Raw genomic sequence first — 24,519 nt, 5'->3', positions numbered from 1 at the left:
CGCCGCACGAACCGCCCCCTTAGAAAGGAGGCGGTTCGCCGGCCACAGCGACGTCACAGGGAAGGTAAGTCCGTGTGACGGGTGTAAGCGATGTTGTGCGCCACAAGCAGCGATTTGCTCGTGAAGCACAACCGACGGGGGCGGGTACGCTCGCTAGCGATATCGGTAGCGAGATTGCAGCGTGTAAAGTGCCCTTTAGATTTAGGTCTAGCAACTCTCTCACTGGTGACTGGTTTACCTGGAACTTGCACTATCTGTAAAGAAAGTTCAGACAAGCCAGTGCTGTCAATCATTAGAGTTGGAGGCGGAGCATTCAGAACTGTTAGGTGGAATAGTGCAGTGAGCCTCTTGGTCACACCCAGGGTGCACCTGTAGGTTGTCGTGCGGTGGTAGTCGCTGCCAATTTATTGATCCTGGATGCCCCAACATGCTATTTGAAATACTCGGTTCTGGATTTGTGTTGTTTTGGCCGTTCTGCCTCGCATACCACATCCTGCCTCTGGTTTTGGCTGTCCAGGACCACATGAGGGGTCAGAAGACCCCCTGTCCATTTTAACAGCTCTTTTCTCAACAGTCCCTCAGCAGCAACTTCACACATGAGATAGCAGGCACATAACTTCCAGATCATTGTTTCGCCACTACAAAGCATTCTCAAACACGGTCTAAGATCCCACTGGGTTGCCTCCATTTCTACTGTCCTCAAGTCCTTAGAGTTCTAGAGTAGCCCAGTCCACTACAAAAGTAGAGCTTGTCACAGTCACTTCACTTTCTTCGGCTTGACGTCTCTTCTTCTCGGTGTAGGGGAACAGAGACTAGACTCTTCAGACGCTTGGTCGAGATTCCACCAGGAACTGACTACAGGACTATAATTGCACGTCAGTTGGGATCAACTCGTTACGTTGACGGTTAGAGCCCTGTCCTCCGGCTCCTTCAGTCTGGGGCCGCTCCATTCGAGAGTTAGTGTCTAGCCTCACTTTAGTTCCATCCAACACTCAAGGATCACGCTATCTCCATTCTGGTCTCCTTCCTCCTCCTGCTGCAAGTCACCCACTGCATACAGCCTTGACAGCGTGCAGATTATACGTCCACTGGGTCTTCACCCGCATTCTACAAGGCACCGTCTCTTTCCCTATCCACCAGCCCCTCCCATTGTGAACTAGTCCAAACACTTAAAGGGATTTTCCCCAAAAAGAAACTTAATTTTAAAGTTAATTGTAATCAGTAGATCTTGGAATAATAATAATTTTCATAATTGGATGTGTTTAAAAAAAAAATTCCTATGCTGAAATAATCTTATATATGTGTCCCTGCTATGTGCTGTGTAATTCCTGTGTCTGTCTGTACAGGGACATGGACTGATCATACCACATCTCCTGGGCCAGGGAGGATACAAAAGAGAGTATATGTCACGCTAGATACTAAGAAATACCAAGCGAACGGCGAAAGGGAAGGGAAACCCTGTGTCTATGGAAAGGGAAGATGGTGACCCCTGACCAAACCTACTGCTGGTCCCTCACCAACCTAGATAGGTTCCGCACCTATGCACCGAGCCGGATACCTGACCCTAGTTATCCCTAGTGCTGGTCCCTGGGGTCCCTCACCACCCTAGATAGGTTCCGCACCTATGCACCGAGCCGGATACCTGACCCTAGTTATCCCTAGTGCTGGTCCCTGGGGTCCCTCACCACCCTAGATAGGTTCCGCACCTATGCACCGAGCCGGATACCTGACCCTAGTTATCCCTAGTGCTGGTCCCTGGGGTCCCTCACCACCCTAGATAGGTTCCGCACCTATGCGTTCTAAGTATCCCTAGTGTTGGGCCCTAATTGGGTACAGATGGGATGAGCTCTTTGTCAAACCAACTAAACACTATAGAAGACACAAGGGGGACACACAGAGGGAAAATGCATGGACTAACACAGATGACTTAGGTAGAAGTCCAGCAATGATACTACAGATGAAAGCAAGCCACCTGCTTGCAATTAAAGCTTGAATGGACTGAAAAATATCACCAGCACCAGTCCCAGGAAGGAAGGGGTATTTAAGCAGCAAGAGAATACTGATGATCAGTGGAAGGTGAGCTCCTGCTGGGTCCAAAAGGGGGCAGAGATTAATCCAGCAGGAAAGCTACCTATACCAATGAATACTGACAGCAGGAACAATGGAAAGTCAGGGAGCATTCTGCGCAGCCAAACACTGTGACCTTCTATGGCCAGAAACCACATGACTGTCTGTCAACGTCACAGTATACAGACAAGTTCACAATATCCATTTGGGGCTCCATGTCTCACTGATCAGGGTTTGTGCCAATTCGGTGAGCCTGGACTCAATATGAAGCAGTATTGTTTCGACATTGAGGCCATCAGGTACCTGCGTTACCATGGACTCCATTAATACATCGGGCGTATTGTGATCATACATCTGCACTTCAAAGGGGAACGTATTTTACATTTTTTGGGGACTTTGAAAATAAAAAAAAATCCCATATTTCATCTATATTTACTCAGTCAAGTGGGCAAATATAATAGGGACATTAAGGACGAAGGCTGAGCGGGCGCGGGATGATGTCAAATTGAAAACAGACATAATAATAATGTTCTAAAGGCAAAGTAAAAAAAAAAGAGAAGTCAACAGTAATAAATAAGAGCTTAGTCAGAAATTACAGCCATAGTGTGCGTTTTCGGGGTCACGTCTGGTGCAAATATCGCAGAGGTCACCTGTCAATCACCGTAGCACATTGGCTGACACCGGAGGTTTAACACCTAAACAAAGACTAGAGTACGCCGAAGGAGAAAAGCAAAATCCGACAGGACAGAACACCTATATCACACTCCGGTCACGCTGCAAATGATCTTATGGAGCCAAACGCAGCCGGCCAAGACAAAAAAATAAACAGTATAAAATTAAGAAAAGATGAAAAAAAAGATTACTTATAGTCACTCATCGTAAAGCCTGCTTTACACACTTCAATAAATCTTTCAATCCGTCGTCGGGGTCAAGTTGTAAGTGACGCACATCCGGCATCGTTCGTGATGTATTTGTGTGTGAAACCTACATGCGATCGATATTGAACGAAAATACGGTGATTGCATACACGTCGTTTATTCCTCATACATTGGACGTTTAGTAGTACGAAACTAGTGAATTGTAACGTGTGACATCCATCATACGATTGTGATGTCTGATGCTATGTGCGCAGGTGTGCGCTCTGCACCGCAGCTTAAAAAAGGTCTGCTTCAGAGCGCAGCTGAAAAGCTGCGTTCTGAAGCGCCTCACAATGTCTGTCATTCACTAATCTCTGTCAGTCCGTCACTATCTCTGTCCATGTCAGTCTATCCCCCTCTCTCATATACTCACCGATCCCCGATCCCCGGCGCTGCACGGCATTCACACTGCTGAGGCGGCTTTTACTGTTTTGAAAAAGCCGGCCGCCCATTAAACAATCTCGTATTCCCTGCTTTCCCCGCCCACCGGCGCCTATGATTGGTTACAGTGAGACACGCCCCCACGCTGAGTGACAGGTGTCACACTGCACCCAATCACAGCAGCCGGTGGGCGTGTCTATACTGTGTAGTGAAATAAATAATTAAATAATTAAAAAAAACGGCGTGCGGTCCCCCCCAATTTTAATACCAGCCAGATAAAGCCATACGGCTGAAGGCTGGTATTCTCAGGATGGGGAGCTCCACGTTATGGGGAGCCCCCCAGCCTAACAATATCAGCCAACAGCCGCCCAGAATTGCCGCATACATTATATGCGGCAGTTCTGGGACTGTACCCGGCTCTTCCCGATTTGCCCTGGTGCCGTTGGCAAATCGGGGTAATAAGGAGTTATTGGCAGCCCATAGCTGCCAATAAGTCCTAGATTAATCATGTCAGGCGTCTATGAGACACCCTCCATGATTAATCTGTAAATTACAGTAAATAAACACACACACCCGAAAAAACCCTTTATTGGAAATAAAAAACACACACATATACCCTGGTTCACCACTTTAATCAGCCCCAAAAAGCCCTCCATGTCCGGCGTAATCCAGGATGGTCCAGCGTCGCATCCAGCGCTGCTGCATGGAGGTGACCGGAGCTGCAGCACACACAGCCGCTCCGGTCACCTCCACGCAGGTAATGAAGACAGCCGGCGATCAGCTGATCTGTCACTGAGGTTACCCGCTGTCACTGGATCCAGCGGTGGATGCAGCGGTGGCCGCGGGTAACCTCAGTGACAGATCAGCTGATCGCGCTACTCACCGCTGCTCCGGTCAGCTCCAGTCAGCAACTGAGGTGAGTAGCGCGATCAGCTGATCTGTCACTGAGGTTACCCGCGGCCACCGCTGGATCCAGTGACAGCGGGTAACCTCAGTGACAGCAGCTGATCGCGCGGCTGTCTTCATTACCTGCGTGGAGGTGACCGGAGCGGCTGTGTCTGCTGCAGCTCCGGTCACCTCCATGCAGCAGCGCTGGAAGCGACGCTGGACCATCCTGGAGTACGCCGGACATGGAGGGCTTTTTGGGGCTGATTAAAGTGGTGAACCAGGGTATATGTGTGTGTTTTTATTTCTAATAAAGGATTTTTTCGGGTGTGTGTTTTTTTACTGTCACTTACAGATTAATCATGGAAGGTGTCTCATAGACGCCTGACATGATTAATCTAGGACTTATTGGCAGCTATGGGCTGCCAATAACTCCTTATTACCCCGATTTGCCAACGGCACCAGGGCAAATCGGGAAGAGCCGGGTACAGTCCCAGAACTGTCGCATCTAATGTATGCGGCAATTCTGGGCGGCTGTTGGCTGATATTGTTAGGGTGGGGGGCTCCCCATAACGTGGAGCTCCCCATCCTGAGAATACCAGCCTTCAGCCGTATGGCTTTATCTGGCTGGTATTAAAATTGGGGGGAACCGCACGCCGTTTTTTTTAATTATTTAATTATTTATTTCACTACACAGTATAGACACGCCCACCGGCTGCTGTGATTGGGTGCAGTGTGACACCTGTCACTCAGCGTGGGGGCGTGTCTCACTGTAACCAATCATAGGCGCCGGTGGGCGGGGAAAGCAGGGAATACGAGATTGTTTAATGGGCGGCCGGCTTTTTCAAAACAGTAAAAGCCGCCTCAGCAGTGTGAATGCCGTGCAGCGCCGGGGATCGGGGATCAGTGAGTATATGAGAGAGGGCTGCTCAATTCACTTACTCAGGAGTTTAGCGGTCACCGGTGAGTCTTCACTGGTGACCGCTAATCAGGACGCGGCACAGACAGAGCCGCAGCAAGACAATGAAGTCGGGTGAGGTTCACCCGAGTTCATTCTGACAGTGCGGCTCTGTCTGTGTCTGCTGTCATCTGCCATTCAGCTCTGCTACATGGCTGTCTGTGTCTGCTGTCAGCGGCCATGTAGCAGAGCTGAATGGCAGATGACATAGTAAAAACGCATCCCTACACATTACACACGCTTGTCAAGTCAATAAATTAAAAAAAAAAAAAGGTGCCCAATGCATACGTCACGGATCACATGATCTAAAGGATCGCACACAAAATTGATCAATTTAACATAGACTACTAACGCACGTGTGACAGCAAATGAACGACCTACGTGCAATCTCATTAGATCACATATGCGACCTGGGCGTGTCACATCGCATACGAGATCGCATCCCTAATTGTAAGGTGTAAAGCAGGCTTTAGAAAATTACCCATTATTTAAATCAAGTTTATTTTTATGAGTATTTAAAAAAGAAAAAAAAAGAAAAAAAAAAAAGGTGTTACCGTATATTTTTTCTTGTGAAATTAAAATTTTTATTAAAAAAATAATAATCCTGGAATTTTGATAGTTTTTTAGACTCATACTTCCTGTTCTTTGAAAAGGTGTTTTCTTATCTCATTACAATGACTGATAATACCGCTATACACAGCTTATAACTCAGGATACACCAATCACATTAGAGGGTATCCCGGCTGACTTCCTCCTCCTTCCTTCACACACTCATTAGACGTGGTTCTGATCCGTGGTGTTCTGCTCTCTTGCAGAGCCGATGCTCTGTTTTGTATTGTGTTCCGAAGGATGGGTTGTTCCCGGCCTTGGGTCCTGCGCTGGTGTTAGGAGGAGCCTGTTTTTAGGTGCCTTGTTCCGAGTGATTGCTTTGCTTCATTAGGTCCAGTCGTAGTTCCTGCTCTGCAGTGAGTGCTCTGGCTCCCATAAGTGCCTCATTCTGATCTTGTCTTGCTACGCCAGACCCCTGTGACTCTTCTCTGCAAGTGCCCCTGACTCTGACATTTTCTGCTGGCTTCTGATCCCCTGGCTTATACCCTTACCTCAGCTCTGCTTTCACCCTGTATACCTTATGTGACTTCATGGCCTCTGACCTCTGGCTCATACCCTGACCTCGGCTCTGCTTTTTCCCTTTATACCTTACATGACTTCCTGGCCTCTGACCTCTGGCTCATACCCTGACCTCGGCTCTGCTTTCTCCCTGTATACCTTATGTGACTTCCTGGCCTCTGACCTCTGGCTCATACCCTGACCTCAGCTCTACTTTCTCCCTGTATACCTTACGTGACTTCCTGGCCTCTGACCTCTGGCTTGTACTCTGACCTCGGCTCTGCTTTCTCCCTGCAAACCTTACGTGACTTCCTGGCCTCTTACTTCAGGCTCCAACCCCAACCTCAGCTCTACTTTCTCCCTGTATACTTTACGTGACTTCCGGGCCTCTGACCTCTGGCTTATACCCTGACCTCGGCTCCATTTTTTCCCTGCGTAACTTATGTGACTTCCTGGCCTCTGACTTCCGGCTCGTACCCTGACCTCAGCTCCGCTTTCGCTCTGTGTACCATATGTGACTTCCTGGCTCTGACCTCCATCTTGTTTGATTATCCTTCCACTAGTTACATCTAGTGACACCTAGTGGTTTTTCATCACAACACTTTAATACAAAAAGAGGGTGGGGCTTGTTCATTGTGGCTAATGTACATTTGTTTCCTTAAAATAAATTAAAATAGCCGCAGTGGGTGGTGTGAAAATGGAAAGATTTCTATTTTTTATGTTTAATACAAATTGTGACATGTAAAAAAGAAAACATTTTGGCAAAATTTTAAAAAAGACATTTAATACAAAACCCTGATTTAATCAATAGGTCCTTTTTCTGATAATAGCTTCCCCTTAAAGGGAACTGTCACCCTAATTATTTTTTAAAGTATTGAAAGCTATAAGTATACACTAAGCCTGGCATCCAACGGAAAAGAATATATAGAAGTGAATCAGTTTCTCTCAGCTAATCAATATCTTAAAAAATGTTCTCAATGATTCTGATTGGCTTAGAGCAGCTGTCAGACCATAATCATCTAGATTGTCCTGAGCAGAAACATACCATCTATGGTTTATAAAAAAAAAAATAATAATTTAATTGCCCTGTTTTTATCTCCATCCATCTTCACATCAACTCTGGCCAACTTCCCTGCCCCTGCTGAAGAAAAGCCTCCCCACAGCATGATGCTGCTACCAACATGTGCAGTGTTAGTTTTCTGCCACAAATGTTCAACGCTGTTATATAACTATTCTCTCTTAGTACTATACATCAAGGTGGAAGTAATGGCCCGGCTCACTTGGACATCGCAAATGTTCGTTTCCCGGTCTCCGACTCTCAATTTTCGTTCTTCGGTTCTTGACTGCGTAGGTTGGTCCTTCACTGTAGATGATGCTCAGTGTTCTGGCTTCAGTGCTTGACCACGTAGTCTAGTCCTCTGGTGACAGTATTTGGTGTTTGTTCTTCAGGTTCCTCTGGTGATGGTATGCAGTCTTTGGGTTCCTCTGGCAATGGTATTCAGTGTTCCGTCTTCGAGTTTCTCTGGCAATGGTATTCAGTTTATAGGTTTCTCTGGTGACGGTAGAGCTCAGGTCTTCTTTGGACTCTACCTATAGTCTATCTATATTAACAGTACACTAAACTTAACACAGTTGCTTTGCAATTCACTATGTCGAGAGTTCAACACTGTTATATAGTTATTCTCTCTTAGTACCATACGTCAAGGTGAGAAGTTATGGCCTGGCTCACATGGATACCACAAATGTTTGTTTACTAATCTCCGGCTCGCAATGTTCAATCTTTGATGCTTGACCACTGAAGATGATACTCTGTGTTCTGGCTTCGATGTTTGACATCGCAGTCTTGTTCTACTCTGGTGACGGTATTTGATGTTTGGTCTTTGGAACCCTCTTACGACGGTATTCAGTCTTTGAGGTTCATCTGGAGACAATGTAGCACCCCTGAATACATCAGGGTGCTACAGGGAATTGCATCTGTGACGCCCTGGGCAAGCCAGGGGTCACAGGTCATAACACCACCACACCCTACACCCCAGTTAGGAACACCAAGGCTAACCTACAATCCTTGTTTCCTTCCTCCAGGGGCTGATGTCCACACCAGGGGGTGGGCCAGGCGGTTGGCTCCGCCCACTGAGGAGTTCACAGCCCTGGAGGCGGGAGAACCAGGCAGTTGAAGCCAGACTAGAGTCTGAGGAGGAGTGCAAGCTAGGGGAGTGAAGTAGAAGGAAGTAGTAGTGGAGCTAAGGAGAAAAGCTGAAGTGAAGGAAAAAGCGAGAGTAGTAAAGCCTGAAGTTGTTCCGGGTGTGTGCCCCGGACAGTGACAGCAAGGTCAGCAGACGGCGGTGATAGTCCGCAGGGGTGACTGCTTGGAGGTTGCTGGAAGGACCGCGGACGGGTGGTGACCCGGCGGTCTGGAGCAGAATACGAAGAACAGTCAGCACCAGGGCAGGGGCCTTTCGGATCCCGGCAAGGCTAGGAGTCGCCATAATTTGCCAAATCCGTCAGTGAAGGGGACGTCTGTCTCCTAACAACCAAGTCCCGATTGAAGGCAACAGTCCAACCGTAACGGAGAGACACCACCACCGCCAGGGCACCAGTTTCTCAGGGCCAGCGCCTGCGGGCAAAGTAGGGCTCCTCCGGCCCATATCCAAGCCGGGGAGCGGGTTACCGGTGGGAACCCATCGCAACCATCATCATCTTAGGTGCAGGAAAAAGGGACCGTCACCGTCACCTACTGGGGAAAGCAAGTGCAGCCGTCCGTGGGAACCGTCTTTCCAGCCGTGTGTTTTACCGAGAACTGTGTCATCGTCTCAGGCTGAGTGAGTACCACAGTGCCGCAAGGCACAGAGCTGCCCCCGCATCCCTGCACCCCACCAAGCCCTGCATCACCCACCTCATCACTGGGCCCCGGGACAACCAACCCCCCTACCCACGGAGGGGAGGACTCACATCTAGCTGCTCCATACCACCACTCCCGGGATCCCCATACAGAGCAGCGGTGGTGTCAACAAATCACCACAACCGTGGGTGGCGTCACGGACAATAAACTATCCCAAAACACCAATTCCCCTTTCACTGACGGGCGAGGAACACCGCTCGAGCCCCCGGGATCCGGCCCATCGCTCGAGCCACCGAGCAGCGGCAGCAGCGGGCCGCAGCAGCCGGACCCGAGCAGTAGCGAGGGCGCGGCGTCCCCTCCTCCGCCCGCGACAACTTGGCGTCACGAACAGGATCTTACCGCTCTGCCGTTGGGTAGAGGTGCGCCTTGTGACCGCCGGAGGTATCCGGCCGGAAAAATTGAGAAGTCGCCATCTTTGGCGCGAAAAGTTCCCGCTCGAGCGTCTTCTCGAGTAGTAGAGGCGCGAAGGCCAAAACCCCGCCCCGAGACAGGAGGGGCCGGAAAGAGGCTAAGGGGGACGCGATGGCGGCTGGCTGCATGTGAACGCAGCTATAAAAGCAGGGACGCCAGGACTCTGCGGACATCTTGCTCCTGGGAGAAGCCGCCAGCAGCATGTGGATGCCGTCCCGCAACACCGTAGCCCCCGCGCCTGGAACCGCGGCGTGGGTGGAGATCCGGACCGCGCAGCTCTACCAACGGCTGCAGGTTAAGATGCAGCTCCTCATGGAGGAGTGGGAGACCGACATGGCGGACGTTATAGCAACCGTGCGGAGACGCGAGGAGGAAACGGAGGAAGGGAGGGTGAGTGACCCACGCCCTGATGCCCTTGAAGGGCCGGTCATCGCGGCTGCGGGACCCGGTCCAAGCCCTCTCCCCCCGCTGCCTCCCTCGCCACCCGTCTCGGAAGCCATGACCCCACCATTAGGCCCGCTACCACCGCAACCGGTAGCGATACCCAGCATGCCCGCCCAGGCGGGCCGACCTGTAGCCGGAGCCCGTAGTCGACCGGAGGTGTTGCCCTGGAAGGCTCCGAAGACCGAACCGGAGGCGTCTTCCGAGAAAGTCCCCGAGCCGGAGCCGGTGACCCGCTCTGTGCCGAAGGCCCAACTGCGGAAAGCCCCTGTGCCCATCCCCCACACCTCGGCTGAGGTTGCGCCAGGTTGCCGATGCAAGGCAGCGTCTAAGGACACGTCACCGCGGGACCTGTCGCCCAGAGTACCAGCAGTGGGCAATGTCAAACAGGTTGTGCGGGGCCCGACCCGTGCGCCGGAGCTCGCAGCAGCGCCGTACTGGGACAGGGAGCCGGTACCGTTGGGCCTGGAGATCGGTGAGAGGGAGAGGAAGAAGGCGGAGCTGGTGGCCCGTGCAATCCGGGAAAAAGAGAGCCTCCGTCAGGCAACGTTCCGTGTCCGGGGCCCGTTGTACGAAGGGCAGGTGAGGCGGTTTGATGTCCGCCGGGGCTATGGGTTTATATATGAACCGGGCCTGGAGGCCGAAGTGTTTATAGCTCGGCGGGATGTGAATGCCCACCTGCCTGAAGAGCATCCCGGCCGTAACCTGATGCCGGGTGACATCGTGCAGTATACCCGGCACTGTGGAGAGAGGGGGTGGTTCGCCCTAGATGCAAAACTGAGGGGCAGCCAGGAGAGCCGAGTGAGTTCTGCACCCCCTCCCTCAGATGAAGCCGGATACTCTGAGTAAAGGCAGCGGAACACCGTTACACCGTCCCCGTTGGGACCACCACTGAGTTTTTGTTTGAAAAAGTTTACAAAAGATAATAAGCAAAAATGATAACCGAACAGTTACCAGATTGTCTGACCATGATTGAGAGAACCGGCCGTTACCGGCACCGTTGTCCCCGTGGGGACCGTTCAAAAAGTTGCATGAGGAACTGCTCATGGACAAGCCCGTGAACTTGCAGGGCAACCACAAACGTTAAGTGGCATGTAAATAAGTTGTTTTACCGTTACCGTTTCCGCATTTGCCGCCTCCGGAGACGCAGGTTGGAGGGAGGGCCCACAGCAGAGCAGGCTGGGGCCCAGCCACCACAGGAACCGGTGGCTACCCTCTGGAGGGGAAGGACAGATCCCGCTCGGGTAACTTGGTGCAGGACTGGGGTCAAGGGGTGCTGCCTGGGCTTTAGGGGCAGCATCAGGGCCAGGTTACTTGGGTGGGAGAGAGCGGAGACCGTAACCGTAAACCGTTTGCAACGTTTAAGTACTGACCTCCCGATGTGGGATGATGTCATAAGTTGTTATGTTTACCGTTTTACCTTATATATTTTTCAGAAAATAAAACCGGTGTTGGACGGGCAGCCCGCGGACGGTCTGCATTTTGCTAAGGGGGAATGTGACGCCCTGGGCAAGCCAGGGGTCACAGGTCATCACACCACCACACCCTACACCCCAGCTAGGCACACACAGCTAACCAAAAATACTTGTTGCCTTCCTCCAGGAGCTGGTGTCCACACCAGGGGGTGGGTCAGGCGGTTGGCTCCGCCCACCGAGGGGTTCACAGCCCTGGAGGCGGGAGAACCAGGCAGTTGAAGCCAGACTAGAGTCTGAGGAGGAGTGCAAGCTAGGGGAGTGAAGTAGAAGGAAGTAGTAGTGGAGCTAAGGAGAAAAGCTGAAGTGACAGAAAAAGCGAGAGTAGTAAAGCCTGAAGTTGTTCCGGGTGTGTGCCCCGGACAGTGACAGCAAGGTCAGCAGACGGCGGTGATAGTCCGCAGGGGTGACTGCTTGGAGGTTGCTGGAAGGACCGCGGACGGGTGGTGACCCGGCGGTCTGGAGCAGTATACGAAGAACAGTCAGCACCAGGGCAGGGGCCTTTCGGATCCCAGCAAGGCTAGGAGTCGCCATAATTTGCCAAATCCGTCAGTGAAGGGGACGTCTGTCTCCTAACAACCAAGTCCCGATTAAAGGCAACAGTCCAACCGTAACGGAGAGACACCACCACCGCCAGGGCACCAGTTTCTCAGGGCCAGCACCTGCGGGCAAAGTAGGGCTCCTCCGGCCCATATCCAAGCCGGGGAGCGGGTTACCGGTGGGAACCCATCGCAACCATCATCATCTTATTTGCAGGAAAAAGGGACCGTCACCTACTGGGGAAAGCAAGTGCAGCCGTCCGTGGGAACCGTCTTTCCAGCCGTGTGTTTTACCGAGAACTGTGTCATCGTCTCAGGCTGAGTGAGTACTACAGTGCCGCAAGGCACAGAGCTGCCCCCGCGTCCCTGCACCCCACCAAGCCCTGCATCACCCACCTCATCACTGGGCCCCGGGACAACCAACCCCCCTACCCACGGAGGGGAGGACTCACATCTAGCTGCTCCATACCACCACTCCCGGGATCCCCATACAGAGCAGCGGTGGTGTCAACAAATCACCACAACCGTGGGTGGCGTCACGGACAATAAACTATCCCAAAACACCAATTCCCCTTTCACTCACGGGCGAGGAACGTCGCTCGAGCCCCCGGGATCCGGCCCATCGCTCGAGCCACCGAGCAGCGGCAGCAGCGGGCCGCAGCAGCCGGACCCGAGCAGTAGGGAGGGCGCGGTGTCCCCTCCTCCGCCCGCGACACATCCTTTTACTCGGGGTGCAGGACCTACCCCCCCCTGGTTCCAAGTTCCCAGATATCGGTGTCACTTCCATCAGAACCACAAATCCCAATCAACACCTCACATTATGACCTGTCAGACACACTAGTGGGTTGGTCTAGCTGGAATGGGGTCACCCACCTAGGGGTCAGGCAGACTGCTAGGAGGAACAAGGAGAGTCTAGTGAGAGCCTTCAAAGAGAGAGGAGCTGGGGAGTGTTAGCTCCCAGGGGAGATAGAAGGACCGAGGTTGGGTTGCAGACGGTGGTCCGAGACCAGAGGAGTTGGGGACCGGTAGCAGTGACATTGGATAAGGATACGACGGACATAGTCTTGGAGGACTGTCGGCACCAGAAAGCCCAAAAGACCTGACCGGTACCGAGCACAACAGGGTACAGGACCCTAGATCAGGAGCCGATTCAACGTCCTGACAATTAACCTGCAGAGGAAAGGGACCTTCAGGGACCTTCCCAGAGAGCTCAGAGACTGAGGGCATCAGCACACCGTGGGGGACAGGGTTTTCCAGAGAAAGCAACCCATTAAAGTCCCAAGTACCAGCCCTTGGGAGCAAATCTTCACTTAAAAACTGAAGAGCGGGACATTATAGTTTCAAGCTAGAGGGACCCACACGGGCACGAAACTGTGCACAGAGACAGGCTCCGGATTACTATGTCACACCGGTGGGACCAAGTACTTGGACAGGCTTCCAGCAGCGACAGCGGCCCACAGAGAATTTGGTTTACCTGCAGCGTGTGTGTCTCCTTTATAATCCTCATCCAGCACCACGACTACCCACAGTGAATACCCTGGTCCCCTGCACCCTGCTCTCCCAAGTAACTACCAACACCCTGAGTCCGGGGCCTTCCCTAGCTGCAGAGGGACTGACACCTTGCTGCTCCACACCATCTGCCCAGGTACTCCCTCCAGCAGCGGCGGTAATCCCTTTACCGCAACCCACAGGTGGCGCCACAAACTTCTCCCCTGTAAATAACCCCCTTTTTATGGATCAAAGTGTCCGCCAAGCTGGGTCCGCACCCCCCCCATCGAGCCACGATCCCGGATCCGAGCAGCCCGAGTAACACCGGGGCGGTACAACAGTAGGTCTCAAGTCTTCTTAGGACTCAGTACACTTCCAGATGCTTCCACTACAGATGACGCAGGCCTTCTCTTCGGTGAACAGGTCTGCTCCCCTGGTGATTGGAACTCTTCACTGCCGGCTAAACGTTTTAGATTTTGTAACAACACCACAATTGTCAACTGACCCGTCATTCTCTTCTAACTCTTCACTCTAGGAAACTCACTCTTTACAGTTCAGTTCCTGGCGATTTTGGTTCAGCGGCAGATGGCAATTTTGATCTTCAAATGCCGAGGAGCACTGAATATGGGGGTCCTCTGCCAGCCACCCCCAGTACATTTTCAACCATTCAATGCTTAGAAGGCCACTCATCTGAATGGCTGCTCTGTAATATCACATTCCCCGTCCTCGCAAACTAAATCAATAACATCCATTCACCTTTATTCTTAAGAAGGCGATAAATATGGGTTGCTTCTATGTAAGTCAATGGTGTTTCCTACTTTTTTTTAAATAAAATGTAATTATATGAAAAAAAAAACAGTAATTAAAGGAGAATTACCCTCAAGGTTCCCTTCAAGGTGACGTAGACTCTCTTCCCTTTGTCCCAGGTGACGGATATTTCACTTCCAAGTGTCAAAATAAAGTAGTTCCCAGACTGCTGTATGTCAAAGCCAATCTCACTGCTCAGAGGTTTCCTGATATAGACCTGAAGAAGAAAAAGAAATATGGTGAAATTGAATGATAATGATCCTCAGCCGGTCCAGTCGACCGCTTTAGTCCAATGCTGCCTCTTCACTTAGCGCCTCAGGCACAGAAAAGTCCCCGTATCACCCTGACATTGCTGGACGAGACATGTTATGATATCACGTAAGGCCTAATCACATAGATTACGTTACGTGGAGATGCCATTTGCCAAAGAAGAGACTTCACCGGACTCACAAAGGCCGGACCGGACCATAGAAACCGATTGACCAGAGTGGGGCCTTTCACCATTTTGCTGGAATTGCCAGAAATTAATCCCAAAAATATGGATTCCAAATTCTTGGTAAAATCAAGATAAATTCAATTTGACTCAAACTAAGCCCATTCATCTTTAGTGTCCACCCTTACTTTTCCCCAAATTTTGTAAGGGGTTTTGACTTCTCACCATACAATTCAATGCATTAAAGAAAACCTATCATCAGTCTTTATTAGCCCAAACTAAGGGGCACTTTGCACAGTACGACATCGCAAGCCGATGATAGCGATGCCGAGCGCGATAGTCCCCGCCCCTGTCGCAGCTGCGATATCTTGTGATAGCTGCCGAAGCAAACATTATCACTACGGCAGCTTCACATGCACTCACCTGCCCTGCGACGTCGCTCTGGCCGGCGACCCGCCTCCTTCCTAAGGGGGCGGGTCATGCGGCGTCACAGCGACGTCACACGGCAGGCGGCCAATAGAAGCGGAGGGGCGGGGATGAGCGGGACGTAAACATCCCACCCACCTCCTTCCTTCCGGATTGCCGTCGGGACGCAGGTAGGAGATGTTCCTCGCTCCTGCGGCTTCACACACAGCGATGTGTGCTGCCGCAGGAACGAGGAACAACATCGTAACATCGGCCTTCCGAAATTATGGAAATGACCGACGCTACACCGATCATACGATTTCGACGCTTTTGTGCTCGTTAATCGTAGTAAAAACGATTCACATACTCCGATGTCGACAGCGACGCCGGATGTGCGTCATTTTCGATTTGACCCCACCGACATCGCACCTGCGATGTCGTAGTGTGCAAAGTACCCCTAAGAGTTTTTAAGCAAAGTTGCTGTAAAGGAGCTTAAATTAGTACTTTTGGTGTAGAAATTCATTGACAATGCACTTACAACGCTCCTGCCTCTCTCTCTTTCTCTGCCCTGTCAACAGCCTCCAAAGATTGACTGACAGGTCCCTTTTGTCTGAGTGACCTCCCTTGCTTTCTCAAGATCTTGCACATGCACCATCATTCCCTGGGGCGCACAGTAAGGTCCTAATGACTGCGAGAGCCAAATTATTGCTCTGCGCATGCGCCAACAGAGGGAGTGGTGGCGCATGCATGAGATCTCAGGCATGGGAGTCATGTCACTCAGACAAGAGTTACCTGTCAGTAAATGACAGGATTCCGGTGGCATGGGAAGGAAAGAAGGAGAGAGGCAGAAGCGATGTAAGTGCAGTGCCAGCCCTTCTCTACTTGACACTCAGTAATGTAAAAATTGTGCAAGGGATTTCTTAAAGAAAAATGGGAAATCACTCTTCCATGATAAAAGTATAAATATTAATCTCTTTTACAGCTTTGATACCATGTCACGAATTGACTATGGCAAGTCTGCTGTGCGGCACAACATACAGCAAAACAAGGGGTACACATGGGACACTATAACAATGATGGGCCCTAGCGTTAGTGATTGGGAAGATGGGACACCTCTTTCACTCACCTGCAGCTGTACCCTGCACTCCTAGACAATCCCTGTAAAGGTTCGCACCTGTCGCTGAACAGCATACCTGAGACCCTGGCAGAACCAGTAATAACCCTGGCTAGTGAGTTGACAGGTGAGGAACGCTAATCCCACTGCAGTACTAATACAACACCAGGGCAAGGAAAGACAGACGGAGATAACAACAAAATAAATATTCAACTCACGGCTGCAGTCAGAACCAGGACTGCAACCTACACAGCAACAGCTCCTTCCACCTCAAGGCTGAGCATCCAAATGGAAAAAATAACTGGTGCCCTCTACTGGGAGAAGATGGTATATATTGGGACTGGGAGTGGTCCCAAACTGAAAGCACCTGAGGAGAGGTAATGACAATGCTGCTGGCAGGGAGAAACTGACATTAACTCTTTGAAAGGAAACTACACTTAATATGGAGAGTCTTACATGGCAATGAGAGACTCTAACCCTGGACCTGCCAGTAATCTGACACTGCAGAGAGACGGACGTGATATGCCATTACTTTACGGTAGAAAGCCTGTTGACAGCTTTCATTTGACAAGACATGCTGAAAAAATCCTTGACAAGTTGAAATAATCATCGCAACTATATAATGGCCTCCTTTACACACATAAAATATAAACATCTCCTGGCAGAGTATCTCAAAATCATGTTTTTTTTCAAAGTGGTCTTCTCATGCCACTGATTTTGGCATATGTCGAGCTAAAAGGAGCACATTCGTACACAGGATACAGAAGAATTTGGTCTACATCATGGGTGGTGGAGGTGGTGCCACTGGTTATGTTCGAGGCGCCTTGTGAGCAATATTACATACAGAGAACATGTACAAAAAGGCCTTGATATGTACTAACTCAAAAATATAATTGTTGAAGTAATTTCTTGAAGCATGGAGGCAGCTAAGACAACCTAACGCAAGGCGCTCAAGGGATTATACACAAAGTTCATAAATTACAACATAAGTCGCAAAAAAACAGGAACACATCCAACACTGAATACTGGATCCAATGGTTTATTAACTTCTTGAAGCCAAAAATTGAGTATGGAGAATAAGCAGGTGTTGGGGAAAATGGCCATTTCATGTACACCTGTGCATGATATCAAAGCCCTTGACAGGTGTGAACAGGACCCCTATCAGCCAGGACACATGCTCATTCTCTGACTAACTGTATGAGTCCTATGAGCACCAAGTTGTCATTCGACACCTGATTCTTCATCTTCATGAGGTCATTTATCAGAATCAATCTGTAAGTATTGTTATTATTGTGCATTAGAGCCAAATTGACAAATTTGGTGGGTGGGCGCACCGAAACTAGTCCATGTGAAAACAGGACATCTGATTTAATCTACACTGTGTGCAGAATTATTAGGCAAATGAGTATTTTGATCACATGATACTTTTTATACATGTCGTCCTACTCCAAGCTGTATAGGCTGAGAGCCAACTACCAATGAAGTAAATCAGGTGATGTGCCTCTGTGAAGCCCCACAGGTGTTGTGTCGGTGCATTACCTTCAGGGACTCCACTCAGCTGGATCTGGTCACAGGTAGGAGATCTTCTTCTTGTCGTGACGCCACTCTCAGTATTGCGGCCAGTAGGGACCGCCACTGCAGGTTGAGGGTCGCCTGGGGCTGATGGTATGTGCAGTTAGTTGGAATAGCCTCCTGAGAGTGAGGCAAGCCCCAGGGCCCGATGTAGGTGCGTAGTACCACAAGGCGCAGAATAACTCCACACAGGCAGAATGTCTTTCAGGGTTTTTACTCACTTCAGGTGGCAGGGTGAGTAACCCGGGCGTAGCTGGGATGAACCAGGCGGGAACCAGGTGTCCTTCAGGCTGATTTGTGAGGGTGACTACTAACTCGCCTTCCTTAGCCCTTTTTGGTTTGGGGTGACCCCGACTTTTAGTCCCTATGGGGGTCACCCAGGGAAGTTGCTGAAGCCTCACTCCCCTTCGTTTGCCGTGTGCTTGTTGCCTGGGCCAGATCACTCCAGCTTCTTGCCTCCTGTGAGCTATGGGCCCTAACTGTGGCTACGTGGCTGCGGCTTTTGTGGTGTTGTGGCGTGGGCTTTGAGAGCCCCACACCGGCAGGTTTAGCAAAAGAAAGCTGGATCTATCTCCGCTTCGGGATCTGCCGCCCGTTTGGGCCTGGTACTCCCTAGCAGTCTCCTTACTTCCCACTCTGTGCTCTCTCTTTAGCTGGAGATGGGTTTCGGGTAGCACTCCTAGTTGACCGTTCTCCCCCGTCGGTAGCCACTGCGCGGACGCTGTCAGACTCCAGCAGCCCAGGGGAAGGGGTCAGCTCCTCTCGGAGCTCCCTGGCCTCTGCTCTGAACCGGCTCACTGCTCCTCCTCTCCTGTTCTTGCCTACGCCACCTAGCAACCAGGCTCCCTTACCACACCCCTTGAGAGGAGATGGAGGCTTTTGGCCCCCTCCACTATTCCAGTGAAGGTCAAGGCTTTTCCCCCTCCTGGGATCCCCAGGGGTCCTCTCATGGGTACATGTGTGAGAGCTGATTACTATGCGCCTGTGTACCACACCCCTGTCAGCCTTCTGGATTACCTGTATTGTACTGTCCCCAGCATGGGTGCAGTACTCAGTGGTGCCTGACCAGGTCAGGGGCGCCACATTCCCCCTTAGTTATCACCAGCACGTCCTCGGGCTGCAAGACAACATTTTTTTAAAATGCATAAAACATTAAAACATGTAAAACATTTTTAAAAGCACCAGGTACCATACATCACCACCCTCCACCCACAAGTCCGTTAACCCACCCAAAACCCTTTCACGTTGGCCGCGACTTCAGCCACTTCTGGCAGGATGTAGAGGCGGCTTTCATGGGCTGGTGGTTTCAGGGTATACCTGGCCTGGTGGATCCGCGCCTTCAGCCTCTTCTGGCAGGATGCAGAGGCGGCCTCCACAGTTGGTGCTGACCAGGTACCCTCTTTGTGGTGGAGAGCCAGGCCCCATAAACAGGCATGCTCTCTGGTTGCAGGTAAGCCAAGGCCCTATATACGGACGGGCTCCTCCTGGTTGCAGACGGGCCAAGCCCCTAAACAGGCTGACTCTGGTGGCGGTGGTGCCCTTTTGGTGTAACTATTTACACTGCGAGAGTTTGTGGCTATAGCCAGTTCATAGCCTTAAGGTTTATTTCTCACAATAGTTTTTGTGGGCACATTCTTGAACTTTAAAACGTTGCAAAACAAACTTTCCAAACTGGTCAAAACTTGCTGTACTTTACTTAAACTTAGGCGGATTCCTCTTCACCAGGGCTTGGGCCTGTAGGGCTGCGGCACCTGTTGCTTCCTTGACCTTTTTCTTCATCTGTGGTTATCTCTTCATTAGGTCTTTGGTCTTTTCTTTCTTTATTACTGTCTTTCCTTTCTTCTTCTTTGGGACATGGCACTACATCTAGCGCGTACCAGCCTCTTTCTCCTTGATGCATGGTAAATTGTACGGAGTCTCCCATCTTTAAGTTTCTTCCAGGATGTCCTCTGGGCAGATGAGCTCTCACATCTCTTCTATTGACGAAGATACCTTCCTTTATGCCAGGTGCAACGATGAATCCATATCCTGACTTTAGGCTGAAGTCCTCCACTACTCCTCTACAAAGGGGTCCTCTGGCCTGGGCTTTGGCTCTTCTCAGGAACCTTTTTTCTTGTAGGTCTCTGGCCGTGACTTCTCTCTGCTCTGGGGATGGCGGTGCAGGGGAAAACTGGGTTCTGCTGCGGCGCTGTGTCTTGCGGGCTGGATTCTGCGAAGTGCAGCTTACAAGCTCCCAGGTGAGGCTTTGGGGCAGGTCTTCTTCGTCAGCAGGAGGTGTCAGGTCTTCCTCGTCCCAACGGGAATATGGCAGCATCTCCGGCTCTGGGACTAGCACTGCTGCTGGCTCCGGGGGCAACTCCTCAGCTTCTTGCCCTCCTCTCCCCCTTAGTTCTTCGCTGCACTCTGGTCGTGGCAGCACTGGGGATGAGTGTTCCTCAGCTGGCCCAGGCGGTGGACTCTTCAGCGTGGTTGCTGCAGGGGTTGCCTTAGGGGTGTTCGGAGGGAGCATGTATCGGTCCACCATCTCCTGTGGGAACTTAGCCTCCAGGTCAGCCTTCAGCTGCCAGTATGCGGAGTCTTCACCTATCAGGGATTTCCTAGTAGGGACTTCCTTAGGCTGGGGAGCGGTGTCTGCTCTGGCCTTGCAGGCCGGGGTAAATGGTGATGCAATCTCTTGGCGGGCCGCGCCCTGTATGGCGGCGGCCTGGTCTTGGCGGGCCGCGCCCTGTATGGCAGCGGCCTGGTCTTGGCGGGCCGCGCCCTGTATGGCGGCGGCCTGGTCTTGGCGGGCCGCGCCCTGTATGGCGGCGGCCTGGTCTTGGCGGGCCGCGCCCTGTATGGCGGCGGCCTGGATCGGCGTCGCAGCTGCGATGGGATCTGTGCAGGCTGGGCTGGGCGTCGCTGCAGGGACCGGGTCTTGGTGGGCCGAGCAGGGCATCGCTGCGGCGGCCGGGGCTTGGCAGGCCGAGCAGGGCATCGCTGCGGCGGCCGGGGCTTGGCGGGCCGAGCAGGGCATCGCTGCGGCGGCCTGGGCTTGGCGGGCCGCACCTGGCGTGGCTGCGGCCTGGCTCAGCGTCGCCGCGCCGGGCGCCTCTTCTGGGACCGCGGTCGTAGCAGCAGGGGTTGGAGCACTTGCACTGGCCGGGGCAACTCTGGACTCACCCATCAGTGGCACCATCGGGATCTGAGTCGTCGCCGCTCGATCTGGCAGGCGTCGCGCGGCTCCCTCCTCGTAGGTCCGAACCGCCGCAGCCATCTCCAGAAGCTCCGTGCGTCCCTCACTGAGCTGTCGCATGATCCTGGCCTCCAGCTGATCGCAGAAGATAGCAAGCTCCCGGCACCACCAGGCAGCAGAGCCTGGTTCTGGGTATCCACGTCTGGACTCCATCTCTTCTCTCTGCAGCAGCAGGCTTGTGGCTCTCTTTCCTTCCCGCCGTCTCTGGACGCTCCCGTTCTCTTCACAAGCGAGGTCAGAACTCTGCAGGGGATCTCTGGGTAGCCACACCTCTTCGTGGGCGGTAACTTCTTCCAGCGCGGGCTGCTGTTGTTTTTCAGCGCGCTTTTCATGGTGGCAATATGGCGGCGCTTCCAATTTTTCAAGCGGACCGCCCAGGCACATGGTCACCTGTCTCAACAGGTCTAGTCCTTATCCTGTTCGTGACGCCAGATGTGAAGCCCCACAGGTGTTGTGTCGGTGCATTACCTTCAGGGACTCCACTCAGCTGGATCTGGTCACAGGTAGGAGATCTTCTTCTTGTCGTGACGCCACTCTCAGTATTGCGGCCAGTAGGGACCGCCACTGCAGGTTGAGGGTCGCCTGGGGCTGATGGTATGTGCAGTTAGTTGGAATAGCCTCCTGAGAGTGAGGCAAGCCCCAGGGCCCGATGTAGGTGCGTAGTACCACAAGGCGCAGAATAACTCCACACAGGCAGAATGTCTTTCAGGGTTTTTACTCACTTCAGGTGGCAGGGTGAGTAACCCGGGCGTAGCTGGGATGAACCAGGCGGGAACCAGGTGTCCTTCAGGCTGACTTGTGAGGGTGACTACTAACTCGCCTTCCTTAGCCCTTTTTGGTTTGGGGTGACCCCGACTTTTAGTCCCTATGGGGGTCACCCAGGGAAGTTGCTGAAGCCTCACTCCCCTTCGTTTGCCGTGTGCTTGTTGCCTGGGCCAGATCACTCCAGCTTCTTGCCTCCTGTGAGCTATGGGCCCTAACTGTGGCTACGTGGCTGCGGCTTTTGTGGTGTTGTGGCGTGGGCTTTGAGAGCCCCACACCGGCAGGTTTAGCAAAAGAAAGCTGGATCTATCTCCGCTTCGGGATCTGCCGCCCGTTTGGGCCTGGTACTCCCTAGCAGTCTCCTTACTTCCCACTCTGTGCTCTCTCTTTAGCTGGAGATGGGTTTCGGGTAGCACTCCTAGTTGACCGTTCTCCCCCGTCGGTAGCCACTGCGCGGACGCTGTCAGACTCCAGCAGCCCAGGGGAAGGGGTCAGCTCCTCTCGGAGCTCCCTGGCCTCTGCTCTGAACCGGCTCACTGCTCCTCCTCTCCTGTTCTTGCCTACGCCACCTAGCAACCAGGCTCCCTTACCACACCCCTTGAGAGGAGATGGAGGCTTTTGGCCCCCTCCACTATTCCAGTGAAGGTCAAGGCTTTTCCCCCTCCTGGGATCCCCAGGGGTCCTCTCAGGGGTACATGTGTGAGAGCTGATTACTATGCGCCTGTGTACCACACCCCTGTCAGCCTTCTGGATTACCTGTATTGTACTGTCCCCAGCATGGGTGCAGTACTCAGTGGTGCCTGACCAGGTCAGGGGCGCCACACCTCTCTGTAATGAGGAGGGGTGCGGTGTAATGACATCAACACCCTATATAAGGGGTGCTTAATTATTAGGCAACTTCTTTTCCTTTGGCAAAATGGGTCAGAAGAGAGATTTGACGGGCTCTGAAAAGTCCAAAATTGTGAGATGTCTTGCAGAGGGATGCAGCAATCTTGAAATTACCAAACTTTTGAAGCGTGATCACCGAACAATCAAGCGTTTCATGGCAAATAGCCAACAGGTACAAATCAGCATATAAATTACACCTTTATTCCTAAACTTGTAGGAGCAATAGTGTTTACTCCAAAACACACAAGTCAGGTACTGAAAGCCATCACTAATAAAAAACACCCTGGTCAGGTAAGTTGACCCCAATAGGTACGCACCCGAGGGGGTCACATATAGTGATGGCCACTAGAAATAACAAACACATGCAAAAAAACTAAACAAACATAAATGAAAATTGATGTTGCTGTAGACAAAGGACAGTGGTCCAATTGGCCAAAAAACACAACAAACTAAATAATACCTAAAAAAACAAAACAAGGTGCAATGCACTCCATTGACTGACAATGGTCAGACATACAGGTACATGAAATGCAATTGAATTTTAGGCATTAAAAAAGGAATGGTCTCACCCAATCCCTTTTGATGGAGGGAGATGCAGTCTCTTGGTCCTGAGTAGTGGATACGGTCGCCATATACTGGCCCTACCACCTACCAAATATAAAATAACAAAAGACTGCTGCCCCAAACTTCCGTCCTAACAAGGACGGACCACAACTAGGTCTCAAGCTGGACCCCTATGCTGACCCTGATGACATCCCGGCGTCCCGACGCGTTTCGTCACTAAGACTCCTCAGGGGACATGATAATCGTCAGTCAGGTCCTTGCTGCCAGCCCTCACCAAACCATAGTGTCAAAGGTTCTGGCGTGGTCAATATTAGGGTCATTTAAACCTATGGGTGGTATCATTGCTCCAATCAGAAACCACATTCCACCTGATGCTTATTCAATCAAAGTCACGTGGATATCCTCATGTGGGTTTGGAATAAACACATGAAAAGCACACCCCCTATGTGATGTCACTGGCACTCCACCTAGGTGACGTCCACATTCTCAAAGAGAGCTGGTCCAATCAACACTTAGGTGTACACCTGCGATAGGTGCACATACAGGAGTCCTCCCCATAACCCCTCCAATAGAGTATCAACTCACATTCGGCCAGGGAAGTACGTCGCACGTGCGCCGGCATCAGGGGGGCGGAACTTCCTCTATAATCAGGCGTCTGTTCACATCCGGCCAGGGATGCCCATCCAGTGTGCACCAGCGTCAGAGGGGAGGGACTTCCTCTCTAGCCGGATAATGATTCACTTCCGACCGGGGAAGCACATCCCATGTGCACCAGTATCAGGGCGGGACTTCCTCTCCTCAGATGATGATTCATATCCGGCCGGGGACGCATATCTCATGTGCGCCAATAGCAGGGGGGAGGGAATTTCCTATGGGCCGTAATCATGTGATCGGGAGTTTGCCGCATCACTTCCGGTCCATCGTGTCAGTCATTCCACCTCCGAAGCGACTCCCACATGCATCAACAATAGGGGAGGTACTCCCATTATGCATGGCCACGTCATCGGAGGTGGGCGTCAAGACTGCACCACGCATACCCACCCACTCCATGCCTAGTATGGAGATAAGAGGACCACCCCCTCTCCATAAGGATACGGTCCGAACGACATATGCCTGCCATAACATGCATAGCCTCCCACCCCCATAGACGACAACAGTACAGGGGCAAGATGTT

At 51.8% G+C, this 24,519-nt stretch overlaps 1 protein-coding gene across 1 annotated transcript in view; it reads right to left on the bottom strand.

The window, feature by feature from the left end:
• VWF (von Willebrand factor) overlaps positions 1-24,519 on the bottom strand; it is a 236,274-nt gene that overhangs the window by 115,448 nt on the left and 96,307 nt on the right. Inside the window, exon 22 of the mRNA XM_075344246.1 lies at positions 14,443-14,589. Coding sequence (XP_075200361.1) covers positions 14,443-14,589 — 147 coding nt within the window. The remainder of the gene's footprint in view (positions 1-14,442; positions 14,590-24,519) is intronic.

Source organism: Anomaloglossus baeobatrachus, chromosome 4, assembly GCF_048569485.1.
Source record: "Anomaloglossus baeobatrachus isolate aAnoBae1 chromosome 4, aAnoBae1.hap1, whole genome shotgun sequence".
Taxonomy (NCBI): Eukaryota; Metazoa; Chordata; class Amphibia; order Anura; family Aromobatidae; genus Anomaloglossus; species Anomaloglossus baeobatrachus.
The sequence above is the reverse complement of the archived record's forward strand: the minus strand, read 5'-3'. Positions and strand labels throughout refer to the sequence as shown.